This window comes from Crocodylus siamensis, chromosome 4 (assembly GCF_052110815.1).
Source record: "Crocodylus siamensis isolate JL-2025a chromosome 4, ASM5211081v1, whole genome shotgun sequence".
Classification (NCBI taxonomy): Eukaryota; Metazoa; Chordata; order Crocodylia; family Crocodylidae; genus Crocodylus; species Crocodylus siamensis.
In genome coordinates this window covers 196,814,310-196,840,146 of record NC_143398.1, presented here as the reverse complement: position 1 = coordinate 196,840,146, position 25,837 = coordinate 196,814,310, and the positions used below count along the sequence as shown (strand labels likewise).

Sequence of the window (25,837 nt, the reverse complement as noted above, 5' to 3'; positions counted from 1 at the left end):
AAACATCACCACTTTCTGTTCAAAGTCCAAGGAACATTTTTTTGATCTACCTTCTCTAAGATGAGCACATAATACAAAAAAAAAAAATTGCCACTGAAGCAGAATACAGAGCTGCACACACAATTCTCTCAGACATGACAGAAAGAACAAGCTGCACACATCAGATATCACTTATGTAATTCAGGGGTTGTCAACCAGGGGTGCATGTACCCCTGGGGGTACTTGGGAAGCCCCCATGGGGTACACGGCAGCAGCATGGAGAATCAGGGCGCACTTCCAGTTTCACTGGTGGCACTTCCGGGTTTGTCGCCAGTGCTTCTGGTTTTGCCATGGGAGACCCCCCCCACTCCCCACTCCAGCTCGTGGATTTGCTGCTAGGCCTCCCCCCTCCCACTCGTTGACCGGCCAGGGGACTCTTTGCTTCTGGACTGGCTGCCGGGGGTACACCAACCAAAAAAAGATTGAAAACCCCTGATGTAATTTAATGGATGTTGAAAGGCACACAGGTACTAAAATAGTGATAACAATATAGAAACTTGTATCGTAGTACTATCTGACACCTACAACAAGTTTTGTCAACAGATTTAAGTGCTTTATTCTGGAACTACACCAGCATATTACCATAGTCCTCTCACAAGTCCTAGTCATGGATCAGGGTGTCATTGGGCTAGGCACTCTGCAGAGGGTACATCTACATGAGATGCTTTACTGAACACTAGACTAATCTACTGTGCAGTAAAGCATCACTATGTAACCATGTGAAGCAACTACTACATAGAAAATAGGCTAATGCGCAGTTTTCTACTACTTGTAAATACAGGTAGTAGATTTACTCTGCAGTAACTACTGCGCAGTAGTGCATGGGTAGGCAGCTGACTGGGAGAAATTGCTCCTGGTCAGCCCAGGCAAGGGAGGGTGGGAGAACGGTCCCTTCCCCAAGGCAGCCGCCTGCTTCTCAACCCCCTACGATCAGCTGATCAGAGCCAGGGCTGGGACATCACCTGCCCTGGTAGCTGCCTGTTACCAGGTCCCCACTCCAAACTCAGAGTAGGGGCTGGGGCACGGTCCCTGCCCTGGCAGCAGACAGCTGCTGGACCCTGGCTCTGAGGCAGGGCCCTTGCTGCTGGGACCCCGATCCAATCTCAGACAATGTCCCAGACCCCACTCTAGATTGGATTGGGGGCCAGGAGCTGCCTGCTGCCAGGGCAGCAGACAACGTCCCAGCCCCGGCTCTAACCTTGGAGCTGGGGCCTGGCAGCAGAGAGCTGCCAGGTCAGGAGACAATGTCCCAGCCTCCACTCTGATCCCAGAGCAGAGGCCGGGCAGTAGGCAGCTGCCCAGGGCAAGAGTGTGGGATGGGATGCAGCTGCCCTGGAGGTGGAACAGTTACTCCTGCCCCCTAGACTATCACTTATGTAATAGTGCCTAGGCCTGGCACCCTGGAGCAGGGCTCCCCCTGGCTGCCAGATGAGAGAAGAGCAGGGCAGGAGTAGCCCTGCGCTGGCCTGCTCTCAAAGGCACGTGTAGATGAACTCCTAGGGAAAGCTTACTGCACAGTAAGCTTTCAGCACATTAATAGCACATGTAGATGCACCCACAGACAATAACAAAAAAACCCCAGACCCTGCCACAAGGAGCTTGCAGCCTAATACAGGATAGATAGAGGGGCAGACAGAAGTGGAAGGACACGGAAATGATTCTGTTCAACAGTTTCCTGTTAGGAGCACACTAGGAGCCTATAACTATTGTCAGACCTGTCTCTTCTTTAAGACATCACAGAAAAGGTGAATTAAGGAGAGATTGGAAAGAGGTTGAGAAAGTAGTTTTGCTGACAGTTAAGGGAATTCTTCCCAACTCCGAGGAGAAAGTACAAAGGTTGCTGTTTGAAATTTTAACAACTGATGAGCTCGCCCCTTAATACTGGCAGAGCTAAGTACATAAGTAGGCCATGAAGCACTTCAGATAAAAAGACAAATATTTTTGCTTTGATGTGTGAGAAAGGAGGGATCCATAATTTTATAGATGAGATTATTAATATACAAGGCAAATGACTTGCCCATGGCAGCCCAGGCAAAGCAGTTAGAGGCAGAAATTAAATCTAGTTCTTGTGTCTTAATCCAGTGCTCAATCTACCATCCACAAAGAACAGGGTAAAATAGCCCCAGCAGTGACCCTAACTCCTGACCACAGTGTCCCAGGACAGAGGAGTTGTTAGAGGAAAGGGAAGAAAGTGGGTGCCTAGGAAGGTAACCCGAGCTGAGGCCTTCACTCCGACTGTGCTTATGGTGCAGGCTGCCATCGGCAGGCTGAGTACTAATTAGAAAAGGTATGGGCAGAATACGGCTCGCAGGCCAGATTTGGCCCACCAAGGGATTTTATTTGGCCTGTGGCAGGTCCCTCAGTCCTGCCCAACCCAGGAGCAGGGGGTAGCCTGAGCCATGGCGCAGGTAGGCGGGAGTGGGATGGGCATGTGAGGCTAGGATTGTGGGGTGGTGACAGTGCAGGGCTGGGGCAGAGCCTTGATCCACTGCCTGCACACTCCTGTGATGGACACCAGTTCTGTGGGCAGAGGTGTGCAGGGAGCAGATCACAGCTTTCCCCCAGGCCTGGCCCCTGTATTCGCACTGCCCTGTGATCCCAGGGTCTCTATGGAGACTGGCCAGGACCTGTGTGGGCAGGGCATGCAGCCAGGTGGATAGGCTGGCACCGCTTACAGAGTTTCGGTGAAGTGCTGCATGGGGGAAAGGGGGTGTTGACTCAGCCCACAATAGCTCGCTAAAACTCCTTATGTGGCCTGCAGGCCTAAATTATTGCCTACCCCTGAACTAGAAGATACCATTAATAGACAATAAAACATGATTCCAAGAATGCTATTGCTACAAAGATTTAAGACAGCACTTGACATACTCTAGGCATAGACTTCTTGGTATTACATTTTTCTATTTGCTCGTTCTTGGCTAGGGACAGAAATTACACATAAACCGGTATAAGTGATTGGAAACTGGTTCAAATCCCTAACAACATTAGTTCAGTATGCAGAAACCTCTTTCAAAATGGACAAAACTGGTTTAAGATAAACTTTGACGGATGTAGTATCACTTAACTGATTTAGATTAAATCAGTTTATTGAACTTCCATCCCAGATCCCCTCCAAATTCAAGTTAACTGACAGTCCCCCAGCATCCCAAGATGCTTTGCACCTCCCCTGCAAACTCCCCACTGCCAGGGTGGGTGGGCCAGCTTTGGCCCAAGGAGTCTGCTCCAGTGGAGCAGGTAATCTTGCTTTAGCACCCCCTCGTTTCGGGCCTGAGTCCCTGCTGGCATGTGGTTGCATTTCCAGAATCAAAAGTGAGTATGTCTGTTCACCTGCTTATTGGTTCAGTGTATGCAGTTTAGATGAACTTGCAAAGATAGAATTGATTCAGCCATGGGCTTTTTGACTGTATTTAGTCTATATTTTTATAAGAAATGTGCATTTAGGGATAAGAGCTCACTGACTGACATTTCACTGCATTCCACTTGTATGCATACCAAATAAGTCTCATTGCAACAGAGTCGACAGTGGAAACTATTTCATATCTTTTTTCACATTAGTTTTACACATACTTTGATTCTGCATTTTTTAAGAATGGTTCCAATTATTAATTTGCATAAGACAAACTGATGCTGTATCTGATGAATGAGTCATTTTGACCTGGTAGAATAAAACAGAAACAAAGTGACTTATTGACGTCCTACTGGATATGGTTTTGGATGCAAGTCAAGGGCACCGTTATGCTTTTATTGTTGTGATAACATCAATGTTTAGAGCTTTGATGTGACAAGTAGCAACAGCATACATACAGTGGCCATTTAAAGTTAATGAACTTGGTCATTAAATTAAGATTTACCTTCAAACTTAAGATAGGCAACATTTGCGAAAGATGTTTTTTGTTTTGTTTTTTTTTGACAGACCCAGAATGGGAGACCACAAACAGGTACAGTGTTGGCAGCTCTATTTAACTTTCCTCAGCTCGTGACGCACTCAACTTGGTATCAGCTCTAGCCCAGGACTGAATGAGAACATCTCCCTATAAAAGATCAATCCTTAATTTCCCAGCCAAGCAGTAATTTCCCAGTAGCAGTTGAGATGCTTCACTGAGCATCTACAACTGAACTGATTTTTACAATAGCCCCAGAACTCTATTGTAAAAGCCTTACTTCTCCATGATCCATGATTCTGACAACACTTAGGAATACAAAAACTATTTCTCATAAGTTTCCACTTGAAATCAAACTTAACTGATAAAAAAAACTAATTTGCTTCATGTGTGAACTTGGCTGCAGCTTTGCAAATGTGGGGGTAGGGGGCCTCTCTCAATTCTCCTCTCCACACAGCTAAACTGTTCTGCCCAGAGGAGCAAATCACTTCAAAAGTCATATCTTGATAATGGTAATGACAGAACTCAGAACAGCTCCAGATAAAAACAAAAGAAAAAAAAATTAATCCAACCTTTATAACAGGAACTTCCTGTGCATCCTAAACTAGGGAAGCTTGTTGAAGAAACAGGTTAGAGGTGAGGGCAAGTAACATTTCTGTTTGAGAATCCCTGCCTGAGAGTAATGGCCTTGGGAGCCCTAAAATATGCCTGTGTAGGCCAAACATCTCTCAAACCAGACACTATTTCAACATTGTGGAGGAATAACTTCTTTGTAGTGCTTTAAGAAGGGGTGTTGTGTGTGCTAGATGGCTACTTACTCTAAGACTTTAGCAAAACAAGGTCCATATTATAAAGGCAGACACAACTTGATCCCACTTGTGTGATTTAATCTTATGTGCTTTGATCCTTTCTTCCTTTCATTCCTTTACAAAACAGTAATAACAGCATCCTAAGATTTAACCCTCACTTTGTTGCCAATTAATAGCTATTTAATCCCCTTACCTAATTTAAAGACAGCAATCAATTATCTCAGAGATATTAAGATGAAAAAAAAATGGGTTGCAAATATCTTGATACCTGTAGAACTCCATATCTAGCTTCAGTATGAAAACTGTGAACAACTGTGTTGGGAAAGAAAGAAAAATGCCAAATGGCAAGACAGGAAGTAACAGAGTCCATTCTTCTAGCCAGTGCTGGCCTACCCTAACAGAGCCAAAAGGTAAGAAATCCACCAGGCTAAAGAGTGAGCAAAACTGTCATCTCAGTTTGAAACCATTAAGATGCTCCAAAACAACCAGAACTCCTGCAAATCCAGTAGTTCATCTATTAGAGGAGAAAAGGAGCAACTCATTAGCTCCAGAGTAGAGGAACCTTAAATCAAAGGGTATACAAACACAGCAAATTAGTACTGACATTGTGAAATATGGCATATGAATTTCTCCACAAAGCAGTAAAGAGTAATGTATGAGTAACATCACAGATGCATTGCTATAATACACATCTTAAATTCCACTTCACCATGAAAGACTAGGACCTCTATGGTGTACAGAAGAATAGTTGTTCTTCATCATTACTGTAACTTCTAGTTCAATCATCATGCCCAAACAGCTAGTCTACTACATAATATGCTAGGTATGAGGTATAAAATCCAAAGCAGTGCATAACTATACTTCAAACTCTCAAAGAATGGGCAATGTTACCTGGTAATTTCCTATGCACAATATCCACTTCTCATTGTTTGGTGCATCTGCAGTGCAGTGGAGGCAAAGTCAAATGACAACTTGTTACCAGGCAACCATATCCTTTTGGCCATGAGTGCATAACCTTTAGATAGCATTGACAAATCATTTGTCACTATATGCTTTATATAGCATACAACACAAACACATACCATCCTTGACTCCTGTAAGTGTGATTAAGTTGGGAAAAGCCAGATGGCTTGAGATAGAAGAGAAATTTTGAAGCACATTCTCTTTTCTAAATCCCAATTTAGTACTGACTACTCAGAAATACCGCAGTGGGCAGTAAATAAGAAGGGATGACAATCAACCTATTTGCTTAAAAATACCTGTATGAACCACTTTCTAACTAATGCACCCCCCAATCCAATCAAGCTGCCAAATTAAGTACCAATTGAACACCAAGGTCTGAAAATGATACTGCAGCTGGACACAGGTGTGGCCAGTAATTTATGTACTGAAGATGCAGCTGTGGCTGTAAAGTGTGGCCTTTTGTAACAGGATAGAGGCTGCTTAAGACTCTCCAACACAGAACTTTTATTCCTCATCAGAGAAAATGGTAGAATTTCTCTCTTTCAAGCTGAGTCAAATGTGAATAAGAAAAGATGTTTTTCTATAGATGCTATAGTGCTCAGCTGCATTAATGCCACCCAGTTTGCCCCACAACTTCTCAGAAAATACTATAGTTTGAAGGGTAGTATGAGTATTTTACCTTGTTTACTAACAATGGAATTGTTTAGAGTAAGTTTTGTGAGTCATACTATATGGTTTTGTGCCAGAGTTGCCAACCCAAGAATTTTTTCTTTTTTTACTGACAATTTGAACTTCCTGAGAATCAAATATTTTTGTCTTTTTTTTACATAATGCAAATGTAAGCCAGTCCCCTGGACAACAGTAAGAAGGTTCAGGTTCAAATTTATTTTTTTAATGGGTTAGGACTTGCCAAGTAAAGTTACCTGACTGCATTAATGGTTTTACACTATGCTGCCCCATGCCAGGGGTCCCTCACACCCTAATACTAGAGCTGTACAAAGCTTTGGTCCCTGATTTGATTTGGTGGATATTCAGCCCAATTCAGTTGCTGAAACTCTGAATCCAAATTGACCAGAGGATCCTTAAATCTCTCCAAATCTATTCGGACCTAGAGACAGCTTTAAAAGTTTTTTCTACATACCTCTAGGTAGCAGGGACTTGTGAATGCTGCGATGCTGGGGCACATGGAGTGTCCCACAGAAGCATTAGTGCCTCCTGGGTCTGGAGGGGGGCACCCAGAGTCTTCCTACAGCCGATCACTGAGCTGGGGAGGTCCAAAAGTGGACCGGAAGTACTGAACAGGAAAGGGTGGGTGAGTCAGCTGAAGATTAAGCTCTCTATACATCCATAATCTTTTCTTCTTCATTCTGACTTCCCCAAAACTAGGACCACGTCTTGAAAATACAGTATCTTATCTCATGATAGGTGCTTGGACTAGATCTTGAAGTCCTTCTCAGCTGTACATTTCTATAACTTCATGACATGCCAGCCCTCCAGTTTTGACCTAATCTTGATATACTGGGTCACTAGATAGCTTTAATAAGCATTCATACACAAGCTGTAAGCACCAACATCCTGTTCTGAACATGTGAAACTGGAAAAGGTAACAGTGAAAGATAGACCTTGCCAGAAAAATCTAACATATTCAATCTTTTTATATGGAAGAGTGTTCTCAGCTAAAGCTACGGAGAAGAGCTTCAGGGAAGTGTGAACAAGCAGGTACAACTGGCAAGCTGCAAGTATTTAGCTACTTCTTCCAGTGGAGAGGGAACATGCTTGTAGTCAGGACTAATGCATGCTAGAATTTAAAATGCCAACATCAACACAGGGAAAGTTACCAAAATGATCAGCAGTGAAGTAGTTGATCAATAGTTCTATGATGTTAAGCATTCAAGTCTCTTTTCAACACGTTGATCAAAACTGAAGTCATGCCCAGATAGATGAGGAAAATAAACGCTTATGTTCAGGGTTTACCAGTAATTGTAAAATAGGTATCATTTTGATCCACTTATATTTTCATTGGAACCAAACCCTGCTGATGATTTTGTAAGGTCCCTTCCAGCCCCTAATGCCTATGAAACTATGAAAATTACAAGGTACTATTTTAAAACATTAAAACTACATTACTGAACCAAAAAGCTGAACAAAAAAGCTACCAGGTCTTTTATCAAATCCATTTTTGTAAAGAATTACACTTATCTATATTAAGGTACTGTATTATCCCTACCACACAATTTCCATCCTTATAAAATGGAATATTTAAGAAAATACGGAGGCAATGTGGTACTTGCTTATGATTAACTCTCTCATTCCATTGTCTTGTTTTCCTTTGGACAAAGGAAGCTATTATGATTGAGGAGCATACAGTAACTCTTTTATCACAGAAAAAGTTATCAGTGTGTGTATAAGTTGCCCCCTAAAACAGGACCATACAATGTCCAGAATCAGGGTTGTTGACAACCAGTCTTTATGGTGCTGATCAAAGAGCAAAACATTCTGGTCAGCTTTCAAACTAAATGAGCCAACACTTTCTCATGTCAATTTGTATGACCGACAAAAATAGGTCTATTATATATCTGTCTCATCCAGTAATCTCTGATGTTGTGTATTTTAGCAATATTATTTTTGGTTCTAGGATTTCAATGTTTAATTTTAAAAAGAACATTTGTTTCCAAAGGTGCAACTGATATTCATGTATGTGCCAGCTGCATGCACTCTTGCTGTATCTTGTAAAATGAAAATATGAAAGATAGTGGCAATAAATTAAAGTTTCATTCATGGGTTGAATTTTTTTTAATCTTACGTCTAATTTAAAACAGTGACCAATTGTTTTAGAGACCCACAAAAAGCCGATTATTAAATCATCGCGTGAAACTACTATAGATTATTTAACAAATCTGTAAAATGAAAAGCAACATATAAAATTAGTAGTGAAGGTATCAAAACATTAAGTTTGCACTATAATTTTCCATTAAAATAATTCACCAACATTTAATACAGTGTAGTGTTTATTGTATGTTATGGAAGGTACACTTGAATTTCAAAAATTTAAAACATATAAAAAGTGGTTAAGGGCTAACATTTTATCAACATCTGATAAATGTGTAAGAATGTTTATTTTTACAGCAGGGTACAATGGTAGTGTTAATGCCAACGGGGCACCATGGAAGTTAGTTTTAAAAAAATGTCCACTATGCTTTATACAAACAACACCACTTGCTGTTGTTTAAGAATATTGGGAGAGAATTGCTGTCTAACAATAAGCAGTCCTATAACATTTTTAGTGTTAGATACTGTTATAGTACTTAGTTTGGTGAATGCTTCAAAATAAAAGTAGAAATGTTGTAATTACTTCACAGAAATGCACATCCAATATTTGTTTTCAATAAGAACAATAGGTACAGATTATAACTCTCCCTATATGAAATAATTTACACACAGATGAAAGCTAGAACACTATCTAAAATAATCACTAAATACATTTTCTTCTTGGAAATAAGCAGTTATGTTTTGCATGATCAAATATCAAAAACATATAGCAGAAGTAGTGTTTTTTTTAAACGTAACTGATGCTCTAAAATAAAAAAAGGATTTCTGTGAATGTGCAACCTAAAAATCAACCAAGCTTATATTGTAGTACAACCATATTAAGAAACCACTGATCAGAAATACAACCTTATGGGAAGAAAGTTTATAATCCACAAAACTGTCAGGCCATAAAGTAAAATAGCTCCACAGTTTACAGGTATAACTGAGGCAACATAGACGCGTGCTAGGTCTTGTTTCCAGTAAGTAGATATTTATGCAGAGGATGTGACACTTTGTTTGTAGACAGCATGGTATGCATTTCTCAGCAAGACATAAGGAAAACAAGACTCCAAAAGATCCATTGTCAGGAATGGAGACTCCTGCACAATCTGAAAAATTCCAAAAAATGTATCAAGATATTGGCCATGCATAAAACTAGTCTATAATACATTGCAATTGATTGCTTCACCAATACAACACATCTCTCTCTTAGACCAAGAGGAAAGAAAAATATAGCACTTTCCTCCCAACAAACTATTTGCCTAGGGAAACTTAAATTAACATCAATACATTGCTTTTCAAAACTGCCAAATGTTTCAAAACAGGCTTGTGACCTGCAAGGGCAGACTCTGCCATGTTTATTGTTCACTTTAATTTATACTAACTTAATGTGACATCATTAGTTTAATGATGAAAACTAATCACCAGGGATCACTGGAAAAACTGTGGAATTTGTGTTTTTACAGAGAATCTTCAGAATTGAAGGGGGAAAAAAATTAAAACTTACTGAAAATAAAATGCTGGCTTCCCAGTGGGTGCCAGCACTTCTAATGGATGCTTCAGTGGCCTGCCAGGGATAAGGTATAGTCACTGGTACACTAGGAAGCGGCCAAGATGGCAGCTGTCCCTCCTCCCCCTGCTGCTGATTGGCTGAGATGGCTCCCATTTATGTGGCCCCACCCCTCTCTGCCAATCAGCAGTAAAGGGCAGGGCTACAAGAATATAAGCCCTCTCAGCCAATCAGTGATGGCGGGGGGGGGGGGGGGAGGGAGGAAGGGGAGAGGCTGCTGCTGGGGCTCCTCAGTCCATCAGCATTGAGGAAGGAGGAACTCACCAAGGAAACACATAGATTTTAACATTTATCAGAGAATTTTGTTGGGTTTTTTTTGCCATGGAAAACTAGGAACCCTGCTAATCACTAATCAACTATGAAAGTGATAAGAATACTTCTTTAAAGTTTTCCAGCATTTCTATCTAGACAACAAAGAAAAAGATAAATATTTAAATTCTCATACTTATGTGAAGGGAGGGACACTTCAGTTCTTACCATTAATCCATCATCATGATGTCAAGAAGCATTTCTATTGGCTGCTGAGTTACAACAGTAAGGATGGCTGTCAAAATCTCCGTTAACCTATCTGGAACTTGTCCCTAGGTTAGAATAATAAGTCACAAAAGAAAACTTACCATGTCTAGCAGTAAATAAACAGATTCTCTGTTCCTTGTAGTAGTTTTGTCTGTTTCCTGACCAATTTTCAGTAGACTAGATGATGCAAGCTACAAAATAACATTGAAAATAAACCATTTTAAAACAGTGTTTCTGTACTCTACTTTACTTAAGTTGACCTGTTTTCTTTTTATTCTTATTTAATCTCTCTCAACTGGTGGGGAAAATTTCCCTAACCAAAGGAATTAGTAATACACACAAGCCATAATGGAAGAGAAAGACCAAGACTATAATGAAGTATATTTTCTGCATGCTGTTTTGCTTTGCTTAAACAAGCTATTTGCATGAAGATTGAACGGGTTTCAGATCAGTAGAATCTCACATGTATATTGCAAAGAGTGCTAGTTATTCATTGTATATTGCTTCCAGCTGCAAATCTGGTCCTAACAGTCAATGAAAGTTTTGTCATTGACTTCAGCGGGGCTAGGATCTTGTTACCTTTTCTTTTCTTTCCAGGAAGTTTGCAAATGTATGTATTCTTCTTGCAAGAAGAAAGTTTTTTTTAATTTGTTTCATGGTCAAAATATAGAAAGTCAACAAGTTATTAATTCCAATACCCTACATTCAAATTTAGGAAACATATCTATTATTATTTTGGTTTAGATTGGTATACCTGTATTTTAACATGGTGACTAATAACAGAGTGTTCATAAGCATGTTTTTTTTCAGGATTATAGTTATGGTTCAGGCTTATGCAATAAAATAACTGCATCACAATTTGGATTTCCATGAACTACGCAACATTTTTTTTTTTTTTTTTTTTAACGTCACTCAACTTTTAGTACACATTTCAAGTGAGAGTAAAGCAAGAGTCATGTTTCTGGTACCTGTTCACAAATCTGTTTGAGCCACATATTTTCATTTTAAAATAAGTACTCTGAAGACTGCATCCATATTCCAATAAGAAATACCACAGGTTAGTAGTCTTTTAGCAAATTCTTTTGACTTATGGTGACATCAGATAGGGTTACGGTTTGGGTAACTGTTTTATCACCTATTCCTTTAATATATTTTACCTGTTTTTAAGATTTCCTGTAAGCCACCCTGAGCCTTTTTTGGGGAGTGCAAATAAATAAAATCATGCATGTTTATGCTCTCATAACATGTAAGTGGTGATTAGCCATGTTAGTCTTAAGTCAGGCAGAGGGTAAGGGAGGGTGACACCTTAAAGACTAACTGCTTCAGAGAGGCATGAGCTTTCATAGGCAACAACCAATTTTGCCAGATGCATTTGACAAAGTAGGTTGTTGCCTATGAAAGGCTCATGCTGCTTTGAATCAGTTAGTCTAAGAGCACTTCCATACATGCTCTGACATGTTCTGGTTAGAACGCATCAAAGTAGACTTGATTAACCAATTAATCTGCTGCAGCATTCTAACCAGAATGCTCCCATGGACTGCAGTGTCTCGTGTATTCAGCATCCCATGTTTCAAAATGGCAGTGGGGGTGCTCATTGAATGAGCTTTAGTTAAAGCAACTCCAACGCCATTTTGAAATGCAGGATGCTGAATACGAGACACCATAGGCGTTTTAATTAGAGCGGCTCCAGAGAGCTGCTTTAATTAAAATGCACCTCCCTTCCACTCCAGAGCACATGTACAGGTGCCCTTAGGTGCCACACTGACCTACTTTCTGTATTACCAGAGAGATTTAGTATGTTATTAGTCCACTCCATTTTAGAAGATGATTATTTTCTACAGCATGCATTCTTCAGCTATATGCTGATTCAGTCTAAAGAGTTAAAACAAAATAGTGAGAAGATCAACAAACTTAGCACACTTAAGTTGGGTGTAGTCGAACAATGGCTGTCTGAGCTAGCTTACATTGCATATATCAGTACTGCTTTTGTTCCTTCACTTGTCAAGCCAACAGAACATGACAAGACCATTTTACCTTTCACCTCTCTCTCAACAGGTCTGACAGATTATATTAATACATAAATCAATGGGTTAAGATTTTTAAAAAACATTCAAGTAAGTTTACAGTCCCCCCATTTCTGTCAAAGTAGGACACTGAAAAACCAAGTCACTTAAAGTAATAGCATTTTTGAAGACTTGGACCAAATTATCCATTTATAAGAGTAAGTTATTTTAGATTTTGGTTCCTTTGGAAAATTAAGGTATCAATGTTAAATATAATTTCAATTAAACAATCCCAAATTCAGCAAACTAATATCCATACAAGATTCTTTTAAACAACGGATACATATAAGAAGTTACCTGCTTTTAAATGAGTTCTTTGCAAACACTAGAAATTAGTGCAGAAGCCCTGACTCACCATCATGCACAAAAAAATAGGCACACTGAGCCAAACACTGCAATGGTCAACATGACCTGGATCTCTGATCTACCAGCAAGTCCCTACATAAATATTCTTGGCTGTCTATATCTTTATACTATTCCAGATGGTGACAGGTCAAAGAGAACTTCAGTGTCAAAGGTTAATCTAAAAGGTACAATGAGTGGCTAAGATTACATGTCAAGATATATTGTAATTTATCAAGCAGTCTATCTTGGGGAAAGTTTAATGGAGATCATTAATAAAAAGATAAACGATTATTTCACATATATGGCATAACTTCTTTTCCAATCATGCATTACAATGTTGGGTATTATACATTCTAAACACACCCACACACCTCTACCTCCTTGCAAGTTTCATAAGATTCAAACTCAAGTTTTAATTTGTTATTTTCCTGTATTACACATAATTGACCAGTGTTTAAACCACTGATTCCATTAGCTCAAAACAGGTTTGTATAATTAATTTGCATTTGTATCTTGTGTAACCAAAATAATGATTTATGATTGTTTAGTTACATATAAACAAAGCTTATTAAAATTACATTTTCTAGCTGAAGGTTGAAAATACTTCTGGACTACTATGCTGAATATTAGGTTCTTCATATTAAAAAAAATAAAAAAAAAAAAAAAAATCAAGCTTTATTCTAAGTTTAGATCTTTGAGACTATAAAATACTGATTAACTGGTTCTGTCTCCAAAGTTAAATTTCACCATATCAAATTAACAATGTATAACTTAATCTGCTTCATTTTTGTTGCAAAAGAACAATCAACTCCAAAAATAAAATGCGTATACTATTATTTCAGATGTAAACTGATATTTAGGTTAAATATTCCTAAAGTTATTTCCATTAAAATCTTATAAGTAACTGTGGTATTCCACATACCAGGCATAACGAGTAACACAGTAATATAATCCACTTGCTAATGTAACATTTTAAGTGGTTCATTGCACATTAAAGCTCCAGCAGCTTTGCAACAGAGATTTGAGGTTTTTTAAATGCATTTATTTGCATAAGTCAACTCTGGATATCAAACTGTACATACAGCCAAAAATTCTTTAAGACGATCTTCAATGCTTCCCTTGTGGATGGTAAACAAAGCTGCAGCAATCTGGTTAATAGCCTTTGCCAGACAATGTATGTTGTTGCAGTGTCCTAAGCAGAAACACACATTTTATTACCTCAGCATCACTTATCAAAAATGAATTATTCTTTGAAAGTTTTAGTGACAGAAAGAAAATTCTTAAGTGCAACAGGGTCAAGGTTTAGCAATTAACTAACTTTAGAATGCACTAGTAGTTTTCGTGAGTGCTTTGAACCTCCATACCAGGTATTCACTGATGAGCTTATAAAGGAAAGATGTTTGGAATTAATAGAAATGAAAAGTATATCTTACTCCCAAGTCACAGGTAGTTCCCCATGTAAATTACTGCTAAAAGCTATCTGAGATCTATCATAATGAAGGCTCAATATTTAGCATCTTATACATCAATGGTAATGGGCAAATTGCAGTTCAACATTGATTTTGTGTTTATTATATTGATTGAAAATGAGATCATCTAAGTACTGGAAAGTCAAGATCTCTCACACTCAAGGGATCTTTGATCATCACCAGAGTTTGGCAAAAAACCCGTGAGGTTTTCAGAATGAAGGAAAGAGCCATGTTTTGGAAACATGTTTTGTTTCAACAAAAAAAAGAAATGCAAAAGATTCTGTAATTGCCTGGATATATCAACATGTGCAAATAAACTCTTTCAGGCTTAATGAAGATAGAAATTTTTTAATGCAGTGATTGTGGGGCAGGAAAGTTCTCCACAATAAAAGCAAAATCAGGGGCTTTCTTCTGAATTTTACATGCAAACTGAGGAGACCACTGGTTCAGAATAGCATAAAAGTCAAATTTTCCTATAGCACAGGGCTGTCCCACTTCAACCTAGCTGGAACCACGTGTTCCACGGGCCTCACCAGTAGGGGCTCCACACCAAAGGAACAGCACTAGCAAGGAGCACTGGCTCACCAGGCTGCACGTCCCATGCATGCATTACACTCACTCCCCCATGACTGCATCATGCAAATGGGCGCTCCCTGCCTTACCTTCAGCAACCTGTGGGCTCCCCTGTGATATAGAAACTCCAGGTTGGTGGCAACCACAGTACCATGGGTTGTGCCAAACAGCACTGCTCTGCCCTTTGGGACAGAAGCATGCAGCAGAAATTGGGGAGGAGAGTGTGAGCCCTATGACCCTGGTTGCTGCTGCAGCCTGAGCAACAGAGACACTAGCAGTCAGGCAGGAACTGCATGTTAAGCCATTGTGTCCTACATGCCATTTGGGGACACCAGATGGACAGCCCTACTTGAGCACACAGTCATTAAATGTAATTTCTAATTAATTTTCATGGCTGAATATTTGCAATGGCTTCTCAGGATGCAGACTGTATTTGTGCCTATGAAGGGACTGCTTTTATGCATGGACAACAAGTGAAGAGTCACTGCAACAGGAGATAATTTGACAGAGATCAAGCAGGTCCAGTTTTACAATCACACCACTTAAAACAGGAAAAGGTTCTACCATCTGCCTCAGCCTGTAGAGAACTGGAAGATCATGTGAAAGATTGAGAAGGAAGAGTTACCTAAGAGGAAGTAGATGATATAAGCAGAATAATACCTGGCTGTGGGGGAAAAAAAGTGAAAGACTGGACATTGGTGTTTAGCAAGCACTATGCTGGTTTGGATTCCAAGAAGAAATATGAATAGGCTTCATGTAGGTTTGGATCTGTGGACAGTCCTTGAAAATGTCCTTATAAAAGTAACTTTTATGGTCACAGTCTTTTACATACATTAGATTTTTGGTGCTGACTCCGCTAAGTGGTGACATATTGGAGCTTTGCAACAGATTAGATTCCCACTGCAACAGAAAGTGGCGAATGCATTTTTTAGCAAAATGAATTTACAAAACGCATGCTATTTCCATTAATGTTGAAGAGGTGGTCAAGGACGCACCCAGGCCATTCAACTGGGCCCCAACTCTGTCACTAGGAAATAGTTTTTCCCTGGTTATTAGGTCCCATCTCTGCTTTTAACACATTTACTGTTCTCCCTCTTCTCTGTACCCTGTACTGTTCACCTGGGAAAGACGCTTCCATTAGTCATTATGATTTTGCAAAACCTACTAAAATGGCAAGCAACACAGTGCTGGCTTTGAATCTGCAGACTGTCTGAAACAAGTGCTTTGAGGGTTTCCTAACAAACAGAATGATTTCATTTCTGCTTATTGGTAAGCAGAGACCTCCAACTCTTTAAGGATTATTGACTAAATTAGCACTTCATGACTAGAGAAAAAATAAACAAATCACCAAAAAAGTTAATGGTAATGGTAGTGGAGAATCAAAGTAAACATTTACATTTAAGTGAGCACATACACTGCAATCTTAATATAAACAATTAACTGCTGCATAGTATAGGTGGCCAATTATATACTCCCAGATTTCAAACTATGGCTTTGGAACACTTATGAATGTTCTAAATTACACATCATATTTTCTTTAAACTAATATTGAAAGCTCTTACACATTCTGGTCTTTGCCCTGACAATCCTACTAATTCTGGGAGAGTTGAAGGTAGTACTGCTAGACAAGTTGATGCCTTACGTTAATTTTGTCCTGTTACATGGAACAGATTCTGCTAAGAAAATTAAAAAGAATCTATGAGACAAATAAAGGGACATGGATTCCATACATTCTTTTATCCAAACCATGCTAGGCAGCACAAAGGAAACAGTTTGAAAGGCAATTTTTGTACAACCTGGTGCTGTTTTGACTTGATTTGAATTTTTGGCTTGGAAGAGCTAAGCATTTTTTTTTGTAGATTACATGCAGAACATTTCTTTTAAGAAGAAGGTAGAAGTAGAAGATTTATTAGAAGATGATTTTGTTCACAGATTCTGAAGGTTTTAGAATTTTATTTTTGGTAGCTCTGAAGAAAAACTCCATATGCAAATTAAAAAACAAATTAATTATGAAGGAGTACTAAATGTATGAGCAATACATTAACAGTTAATACATTAAACTACATGCATGTCAATATAGATTCTTAGACTAAGACAGAAGATATCTTCTAGGTCAAACCGTAAGTTGTCAGTTAAAGACTGCCCCCTACAGTGCATATTCTAGAACTGTTGTCAATTGAAAAATTTCAGATGGATTATTCACTGTTGATGTACTTTATTTCTAAACCAGAATAAAGCAAATGGTATTCAAGAAACCACTTTCAGCTTCATAACCAGGATTCTCCAATAAAAATTACCTTCTATGGCAGGACTATACTGAGACATCACATTACTGGCCAAAGTTGGCAAGGAGACTGCAACAAAGACCATGAGAAGGCAGGCAATTTTATATTCTTCTTCTGGACTAATATTTTCTGAAATTAAATAAAAAAATAGAAACAAAAATACATTTTAGGAGCTAATTTCCAATGAAAATGGCCCAGAATACAAGTGTCTGGCTAAGTTACAATCCATGAAAGAAAAGATTTGCCTCACTCAGACTTAGAGGAAACAAAATACATAGGTAAGGACAGAACTTCAAACTGTGTGCGTGTACCACAAGACAAAAACAGTTGATTTCAATGAATCACAAGTTAGCAATCTCAGCATGTAACTTTCAAAACCTCTGCAAAGTAGTCTTTTTGTTATATTGGCATAAATCCAAGTAGCCGGTGAGACTGATAAAGATGTTCTGTTCCCTGGAACTGAGCCAAAGAAAATTTACTTAGGTCTGTCCCAAATCACATCAATTTCACATTTTCAAAAATAATGGCATCACTGGGTTTTTTTTATTTCAGTGGAATCACAACATTTAAAAAGGGAAACATCTTGTTAAAATAATTAAATCCTACAATTGTATCACTTCATACTTACTTCAAGGAAAGACATATATTGTAGATAAACATACAGAGGTAAGATATATCAGGTTAACATTCCGGTTAACATTCCAGTTACGTATTTAACACATTTTTAAAACCACTCAAGCAGTTTGAGTATAATATACGATTTACTATCCAGGGCATGACAGACATTCTCTGGAATTTAGAGTTTTTTCCTTTTCCAAAGGCACCATCAACAAAGAAAACAAGAAAGAAATGTAACTTCAGGTAGGTCCTAGAATGGTTCATGTCCCCATGTCATCCAGCCAATGACAAGAACAAAGCCAGTAAAATGTATTAACAGTGTGATATTAATTATTCAGTACATAAGGAGGAAGCAGATAAAACCAACATTTTCAATAAGGAATGAAAGGGAACAAAATAAACATATCCAATGGCATTAAGAATCTTATTTTCATGCCTTTAAAATTACTAGAGCTAAGAAGACTAGTAAGATTTGTCTATTATTTTAAAGAGCCATTGACACTTGTAGATATAGAATTTTTTACAACACATTTTGAATCCTTTGACTAGCTACATTTTAAAAATATTTTTCTTTGTTTGTCTTCATATTAACTAAAGGTGCACTGATAGAGATTTTGGGGGCTGATACTGATAACCAATTTTTCAGGAGGCATATCGGCCAATACCAATCCGATTTCCAATACACAGCCCTGCAGCTTGAAGAGCTGTGTGCAACTGGTACGTCTGTTGTGGTGGAAGGGGTGTGGGAAGGGAAGGCGGCATGGGTGGGCAGATCAAGGACCCTGTGGCAAGGGAGGAGTGGGGCTGGGGAAGGCACTGCCCAGCCAGGGCAGGGTCCGTGACAGAGCCACAGCTCATCCAGGGATGCAGGGAGGCAGGGGCAACTCCTGCTACTGTGTGCACCTGGGCACAGGGGTGCTTGTGCCCCCAGATCTGCATGCCGGGTGGTACAGGGTGGCTGCTGCTGTGGGCTGGGGCTGCACTGGGCTGTTACCAGCAGCGGCTGGGCCGGGCTGTGCTCAGGGTGGGGTAGGTGGCAATGCTGGGAGAGGGCTATGGCAAATTTTGGGGTGGCTGCAGAACCCCCCACCATTGCCCTCCTAGCAATGCCGCCGCCCACCCCAAGCACAACCCAGCCTAGCCCCCGCTGCGAAGAGCCTGGCGCAGCCCTGGCCCTAGCCTGCAGGGGCAGCTGCCCCACCTGCACATCTGGGGGCACACATACCCATACCCTCCCAGGGTGTTTGCAGTGGTGGGAGCCACCCCACCTTCTTCGCACCCCTGCACAAGCCATAGCTCCGTTCCGTGCCCTGCCCTGGCTGGGCAGTGCCTGCACCAGCCCCTGCCCCAAACCCACTCCTCTCTCTCTGCCAGGATCTTGATCTGCCTACCCCACGCCCCTTCCTTCCCTCCTCCCCTTCCACCACATCAGACTTAGCAGCTGCACACAGCTCTCCAAACTGCTCGGCTGTGCTCTTTGCCACCTACATGATGCTCTGCAGCTGTGCGCATGCACGAGCATTTATCAGCCAAATTACCAGCCACATAAGGCCAATTTCCAATAAAGTCAATTTTTTTTTTATATTGGTGCTGATCCGGTGTCAGACCAACGTATCAGTGCACCTCTAATATTAACACCTTTATAACTCAGAAACTTCATGTATTTCTATTATTGTGTTTTTAACTGCAACTGATATTGTAAGCATTAAAGACAAATGACACAAGGGCAGGTTATATCTACATCATAAATCAGATGTTTATATTTAGTTATCTATTACACAAATCCTTGCATTTTCTCTTCCTAAAATAAATTCAACTTTCTCCAGAGGCATAGCACTAAGCAAGAGTTCACTTGTTATCCCTCTCTATAATATAGCTTTTCTATCAATTAACATGCATCTAACTCACAAATCCCCAGCCTACAGAGAACAGTGTATTTTTTATTACACCTACAGAAAATATTCAGATTCCAAAGAAACGGCCTTTTACATGAATGAATAGATGGGAACCAATATCCTCAGTGTATCGCATTTTACTGCAAAAACTTGTACATATTTTGCAGTGTTTTAAATCAAATGTAGCGGACTGCGTTGCCAAATACACCTTCATTTATTACCTGATTTTTGGGAAGACAGTGCGACAACCAAGGCAGGATCAATTTCACATGGCAATCCAGCAGCTGACGACAGCTCATATACATTCATTGCTACCTGAAAAGAGAAGAACAATTATTGTAAAATGAAAACACAAAGTACTTTTTCTTCTTTCTTTGGAGAGTGCAGGGGTGGGGGGAGAAGGGGCTGAAACAAAGCAATGAACATAGTTGTACTGAAATCTGTAAATGTTTGTCTTATAGGCTTTCTGAGAACACCAAGGAATTTCAGAGATTTGGCTGAAATAAGAGCAAGTCTCTGGCTTTGCATTATATCTAACCTGCACTGAACAGCTGGTTCAGCACATAGTGTGCTAGCTGGTTATCATTTCTTTCTGTCAAGCTAAACAAAGTGCACATACTACCCCAGACTACCTCCAAAACAAACATCTTTGCTTCCAGTTAATTTTTCTAAATGGAACAAAAAAGAGAAAGAAAAATAAAGCTATCAAGGATATAATTAACCATGCCAGAAAGTGTCAAATAATGTCTGTAAAGATTAGTTTTTGTGTCGAAATGCTTAAAGCATTATCCAAGGCAGTACTGTAAATTAAATGTACAAGAATAAAGGGAAAAATATGGTCTCAGGGTGATACTAAGTTGGGTGAACAATTTCAAAAGCGTCCGGTTTTTTTTGATGTCCAATATGACACCTTAAAAGAGACACGATTTTAGAGATAGGTGTGCTCAAAAATGTGCTGAAGGCTTTAACAAAGATGTCTCAAGTTTAGTATAAAAAAAATTCAACAGCTGTTTTTGAAGAAGACTCGAGAGTAAAAATTCTCCACGTCCTAGCATTTTTATAATATACTGTTCAGACAGCCAGACCAGATACCCTCTTGTACAATGTCCTGAAAATACTTGGTTTTCTTAGCCCATTTTTTCCTCCTTGATCTCTTCCCTCACTTTTGTTCTACTTGTTTTTTAATTACTTGATAAAGCAGGTACATTTACTGTTACCAAAGTTCTGACTTTTGATCATGGAAACAAAGAGCTTAGTGGGATTAAAACCCCACCAAAACTGAAAAGCCTACTTTTTAATTTTTTTACTTTCACATCTGCAATAAATCTCCCCCCTTCCCTCCTGAAATGGTTAAAGGTTTTAATTTTTTCAGAGTATTAATCAGGTACTAAATCTGCTAAGAATCTTCTCCTTTAGGTCAGTTACTGTACCCTGGGCTGGAGCTAGAGCTCTTGCATGCATTGGTGGCAGGTGGGGCGAGAAGGGGTAGGCAGCTGGGGGTCAGAAACCAGGGGGTCCAGTGGCAGGGTGGACAAGCACAGGGAGCAACTGATATGGAGGTGATGGGGCAAAGGCTGCCTGACCCCCTGCTGACGCTTTCCCCATCTCTATGGGAGAGAGAGGACTAAATTTAAAATGACCCTCCAATATTTTGATTCTATACATAGAAAATTAAAACTACTGTATACTTTTCCATATATGGAATCTAATTTTTGGGGGGTATCATTTAACATTTGAAGTAATTTTATATTACCTACCCTTATGTATTTTTTTCAGAACATTAAACAAGCTAGAAAAGAATGATTATGTAAATCCAGTGTCATCTTTGCTTTTGCATTTTTCACATTTAGCATTACATGCATTTTCCCCCATATATATTTTAGTAAGCTATAAAAAAAAAAGGCTCTGCCAGCTTTGTAACCAAAAACATTACCTTCATGTCAGTCTCTCTTGGAATGTGATCCTTAAAATCTTCAATTGAACTTACAAGGAAAGGAATGTGGTAGGATAAGACCTAATACAGAGAAACAAACATGGAACTAGAAAATTCTCTTAATAAAAGTGCCTTCTGAAGATGCTAATTTGTTACTTTATTATATTATTCTATTTTTTCATGAGTTGTAAATATATCACAGAGTTTACCAAAGAGATTAGAGAGCTTATTATATTCAAATTTGAGCAGTCAATGGAACACAAGGGCAAAAGAAAAAAACTTTTACAGTTGTTTTTTTTTTAATTGAAAAGCATGCTGTTGCACATCGTGAAGGTACAGGTGCAAATGTAAGCCCCACCATTGTTAGTTTTGAATAATAAACTCTTCAGAAGTCCAGATTTCATCTTTCAGAATGGGGAACAGGGTTTTATTATTTTCTGTATACATCTCTTTGATGCACAAGACATTTAACAATTCGAAATAAACTTTAAAAATGGAGAACCTTTGAATGGTAAAACCCTTTACTACCATACTAACTAATCTTTGAATTTAATTCTAACTGTATTAGAATAAATGTAGCTATTTCTTACATCTCTAAGTGCTTCCTGCGCCAGTGAGCGAAAAGACAAGATTACGCCAATAATCGTCATCCTCTTTAAAACACTGTCAACAGCTGAAGAAAATTTAAAAAAAAAGTGCATTAGAACTTATCACCATTTATAAAACAAGAGACTCTTCAAAAGCAGAGGAAAAATAATTCACAAAGTTGAAAGTGTATGACAGTCTGAGAAAGGGATACTTCCCAAAAGCTAAAACTATGAGACAATAATCTTTTGTGCACAGCTGATAATAGACATGTCTATAACAAACCTCCCCTGCCAAGCAGAGGCATACTCAGAAACACTATGCTGCTCTGGCATGCTCTTCCCCAGTTGGAAGCAGAACAGTCCTGTTTGTGCAGCTCTGCAAGACAGGCTAATTAAAAGCTGAGAATCAGTCTATTTAGCATGCCCACGGACCTTCACCAACTGAACTAGACTGCTTTCAAATTGAGAGGTAATGCGCATGGTTTAGCACAACATATCTGAATATACTGCTCCCTGGCTCTCCAAGTTTATGGCGTAGACATAATACAACAAATTACATATACTGTTTCTGAGTACTTCAGAAAAACTGCATTTGTTGCACATAGTCACCAATATTTGAACTCTCTGGCATCTTCATCTAAGTTAAATGGTTCTCTCCACAAAAGCTGCAACAATATACTTACTATGATGGAATCCAAACACAAAGAAGTTTGCCAATAAAACTAGTACATTCTACACTGTGTCTACAGCTATTCAGATGCACAAGTTTTGAAAACAAGTTTATACTCATTACAAGTGACAGCCTGGGTAAACAATATAGCACAGATACCCTGATAGCCAGAACTATAATATCCTTAAGTCAGACCCTCCAAAAGTATTTAGTTGCTTAAATTCCTATTGATTCTAACTGGGGATCAATAGGAATTTTGGAATTGGGTCTCAAGTACTTGTGGAATTTATACCAATGTCTCAATTTTTGTCTGTATGCACACAAGTGGAACATATTTTAAAACTTAGTGGTTTGTATGCATTGTGCTTAACTATAAAAATAAAATCTTAAATTGTATTGTTCATGTATATTTATATCACGTGGGTTAGTTTTTCATATTTATTTGCAAGTAAAAGTGCAGGAACAAAACCCAAAAATGAACAGCATCTTTAACAAAAGCATTGTTAGTTAAGTTACCCACACGATAATCTCTTAAAGAGTGCTGCCATCTGGTCCGGTTTATCAAAGCTGGTCCTCATTTGTGTTAGCACTTCAACATTCTCCACCACAAGTTTCTAAAGAGAAGCAGGACCTCAGGTCAGCCACAGATCTCAGTATGCTAACAAGATAAGTGCATACTTTAGGACATTTCAATTTGGCAAGCAGGAAACTGAGCTCATGAAATCCATATGTTTGTTTCATTGTTTCCTGAAGGAACTAAAAGATTGTTCTGGTAGGTCCTAGTTGTATACCAAATGGAAAACCATGAATGACCAAAAGGAGGAAGAACTGCTGATGGGAAATGCATTTTCAGCAAAGTATGAGATTCCATAAAAATGAGTTTATAGAACCCAGTAAAACTACAAAATAAATCTTCATACTAAAATCTGCTAAAGTGATAGTCTAATCCTAACACATTCCAATTACTTTTTCTTAAAGCAGCCCATTACTTTGCTCTTTTTACTAGTTATGATTGTATGGCGGTTTATTGGATTTCTGTAAGCACCAAACATCTCCATACTCAATAGTACAGCAGGAAAAAACTGTATGAAAAAAAATTCAACCTATTCCAAGTAATGATTCAACATGCCCATTTTCAGCACGTCAGCATGGTTGAAATAAAAGGAAAAATGTGTAAAGGCAATGTGTTTCTTTGATCCACAACTTAATGCTCCTTGTGACATGCATATAAATGTAATAACTTATCTGCAGTAATTATTCACCAAATGTATACATTAAGGACTTTAACTAATGGATCCAAGACGAAGACTTGGTGCTACCTTTCTGAGGCACCTAATGCTGGTCAAGTACTTGTTTTAAAATCCTTTCAAGCAAGAAAGGTCAATTTTAATAAAATAAAAATAGACAATAAAAAATAACCAATTGGAAATACAGTTAAAAATACTCCAATCTCTGAAGAGATGCGGGTAATCCAGATGTATGTCTTTACATGGGAGCATTTGTTTGAGCTGTAGGTTACTAAACAGAGAGATGATTATGCCCTCTACATGTGTGGCTGGAGGTTACTAAACGGAGAATGATTATGCCCTCTTTTTCTCAAGAGTCCATTCTTTAATGGTTAGCTTGCCTGGTGTAAAAACAGAAAGAAAGGATATACTAGAACAGTGGTTCTCAACCTTTTTGGACTTGAGGCCCCACTCATTCCTGACCTACAGCCCCCTGACCCTGCCGATGCCCCTCATTCCCAACCCACAGCCCCCTGGCTCTGCTGGTGCCCCTCACTCCCAAACCAGTCCCCCAGTTGAGAACCACTGCTCTAGAGCAATGGTTCTCAACCTTTTTGGTTTCCATCCAGAACTTTTCTAAATCTAGCAACACTCCATTTCAAAAATGAATTTATTACAATAATTACCTGCTTGCAGAAGGCCAGGAGATGGTGGTGGGGGATGAGGGGACCAAGTGCTTATCTCTTTGAACAGGGGCTGGGAGGTGGTGATCAGGGAAGGAGCAAGTGCTTAGCTCCTTGCACCCTGCCATACTTAAATGGATTAGATAGCACCCCGGCTGAGAATCACTGCTCTAGGGATATCTGGATTGAAAGAGAGCTACCAGGTATGACGACTGCCTTACGAGAGGGAAAACAAAAACACCCCCTTCTTGAAGTATACACTTGTCAACCCAGAGTAGCTACCAATAGCTATCTGCCAAAAGAACAATAGGCTAGAGGAGGAGAAAAAAATAGGATAAATTATCAACCAGCATACAGATTATTATCAATATAGAACTGTTAGAGATGCTCTGAAGGGGAGCATGTGGAAAATTCTATCATCACCTCACTCCCAAAGCTGGCACAAGGACAGTGCCAGGTTTATCTAAGGACATTTGGTTTTGGAAGGCATGAGGTTCAAGAAATGACTTTTCAAATTGCTTTACAAACCATATTTATCTCAACCCATGCAGGAGCTTGGTTGAAACAATGCAACTGGTAAACAAGGAATGTGAACAACAGATTAAATATTGATGCAGACACAGAACCAGACAAATATCATGGTACAGTTAAATACAAAGGCTGCAATTGTAACTGAAATTACTAGCTAATTTGGGTAATCTTCCAAAACTATCTTGCAGGTCTGTTCCAATTTAGATTTGAAACTAGACCAGTGATTCAAGAAGTGGTGACAAGGGTAAGCCCTCTCTACACTTTTAGGTCCATCTAAAAACCCTGACAAAGTCAGTCACATCTATGCTCCCTTCTTCCAAAATTAAGTTATAAGAATTAAGATGAAGCTATGAAGTTGTGTAAGACGAAAAAA

At 39.2% G+C, this 25,837-nt stretch overlaps 1 protein-coding gene across 1 annotated transcript in view; it reads right to left on the bottom strand.

Moving 5' to 3' along the window:
- Nucleotides 1-8,682: 8,682 nt before the first annotated feature.
- Nucleotides 8,683-25,837, bottom strand: part of NCKAP1 (NCK associated protein 1) — a 108,318-nt gene continuing 91,163 nt past the window's right edge. Inside the window, exons 24-31 of the mRNA XM_090045287.1 lie at nt 23,545-23,638; nt 22,358-22,440; nt 21,768-21,848; nt 20,056-20,149; nt 17,334-17,450; nt 14,077-14,186; nt 10,688-10,777; nt 8,683-9,609 (exon numbers count right to left, since the gene is read on the bottom strand). Of these exons, the coding sequence (XP_089901413.1) occupies nt 9,493-9,609; nt 10,688-10,777; nt 14,077-14,186; nt 17,334-17,450; nt 20,056-20,149; nt 21,768-21,848; nt 22,358-22,440; nt 23,545-23,638 (786 nt within the window). The 3' untranslated portion in view covers nt 8,683-9,492. The remainder of the gene's footprint in view (nt 9,610-10,687; nt 10,778-14,076; nt 14,187-17,333; nt 17,451-20,055; nt 20,150-21,767; nt 21,849-22,357; nt 22,441-23,544; nt 23,639-25,837) is intronic.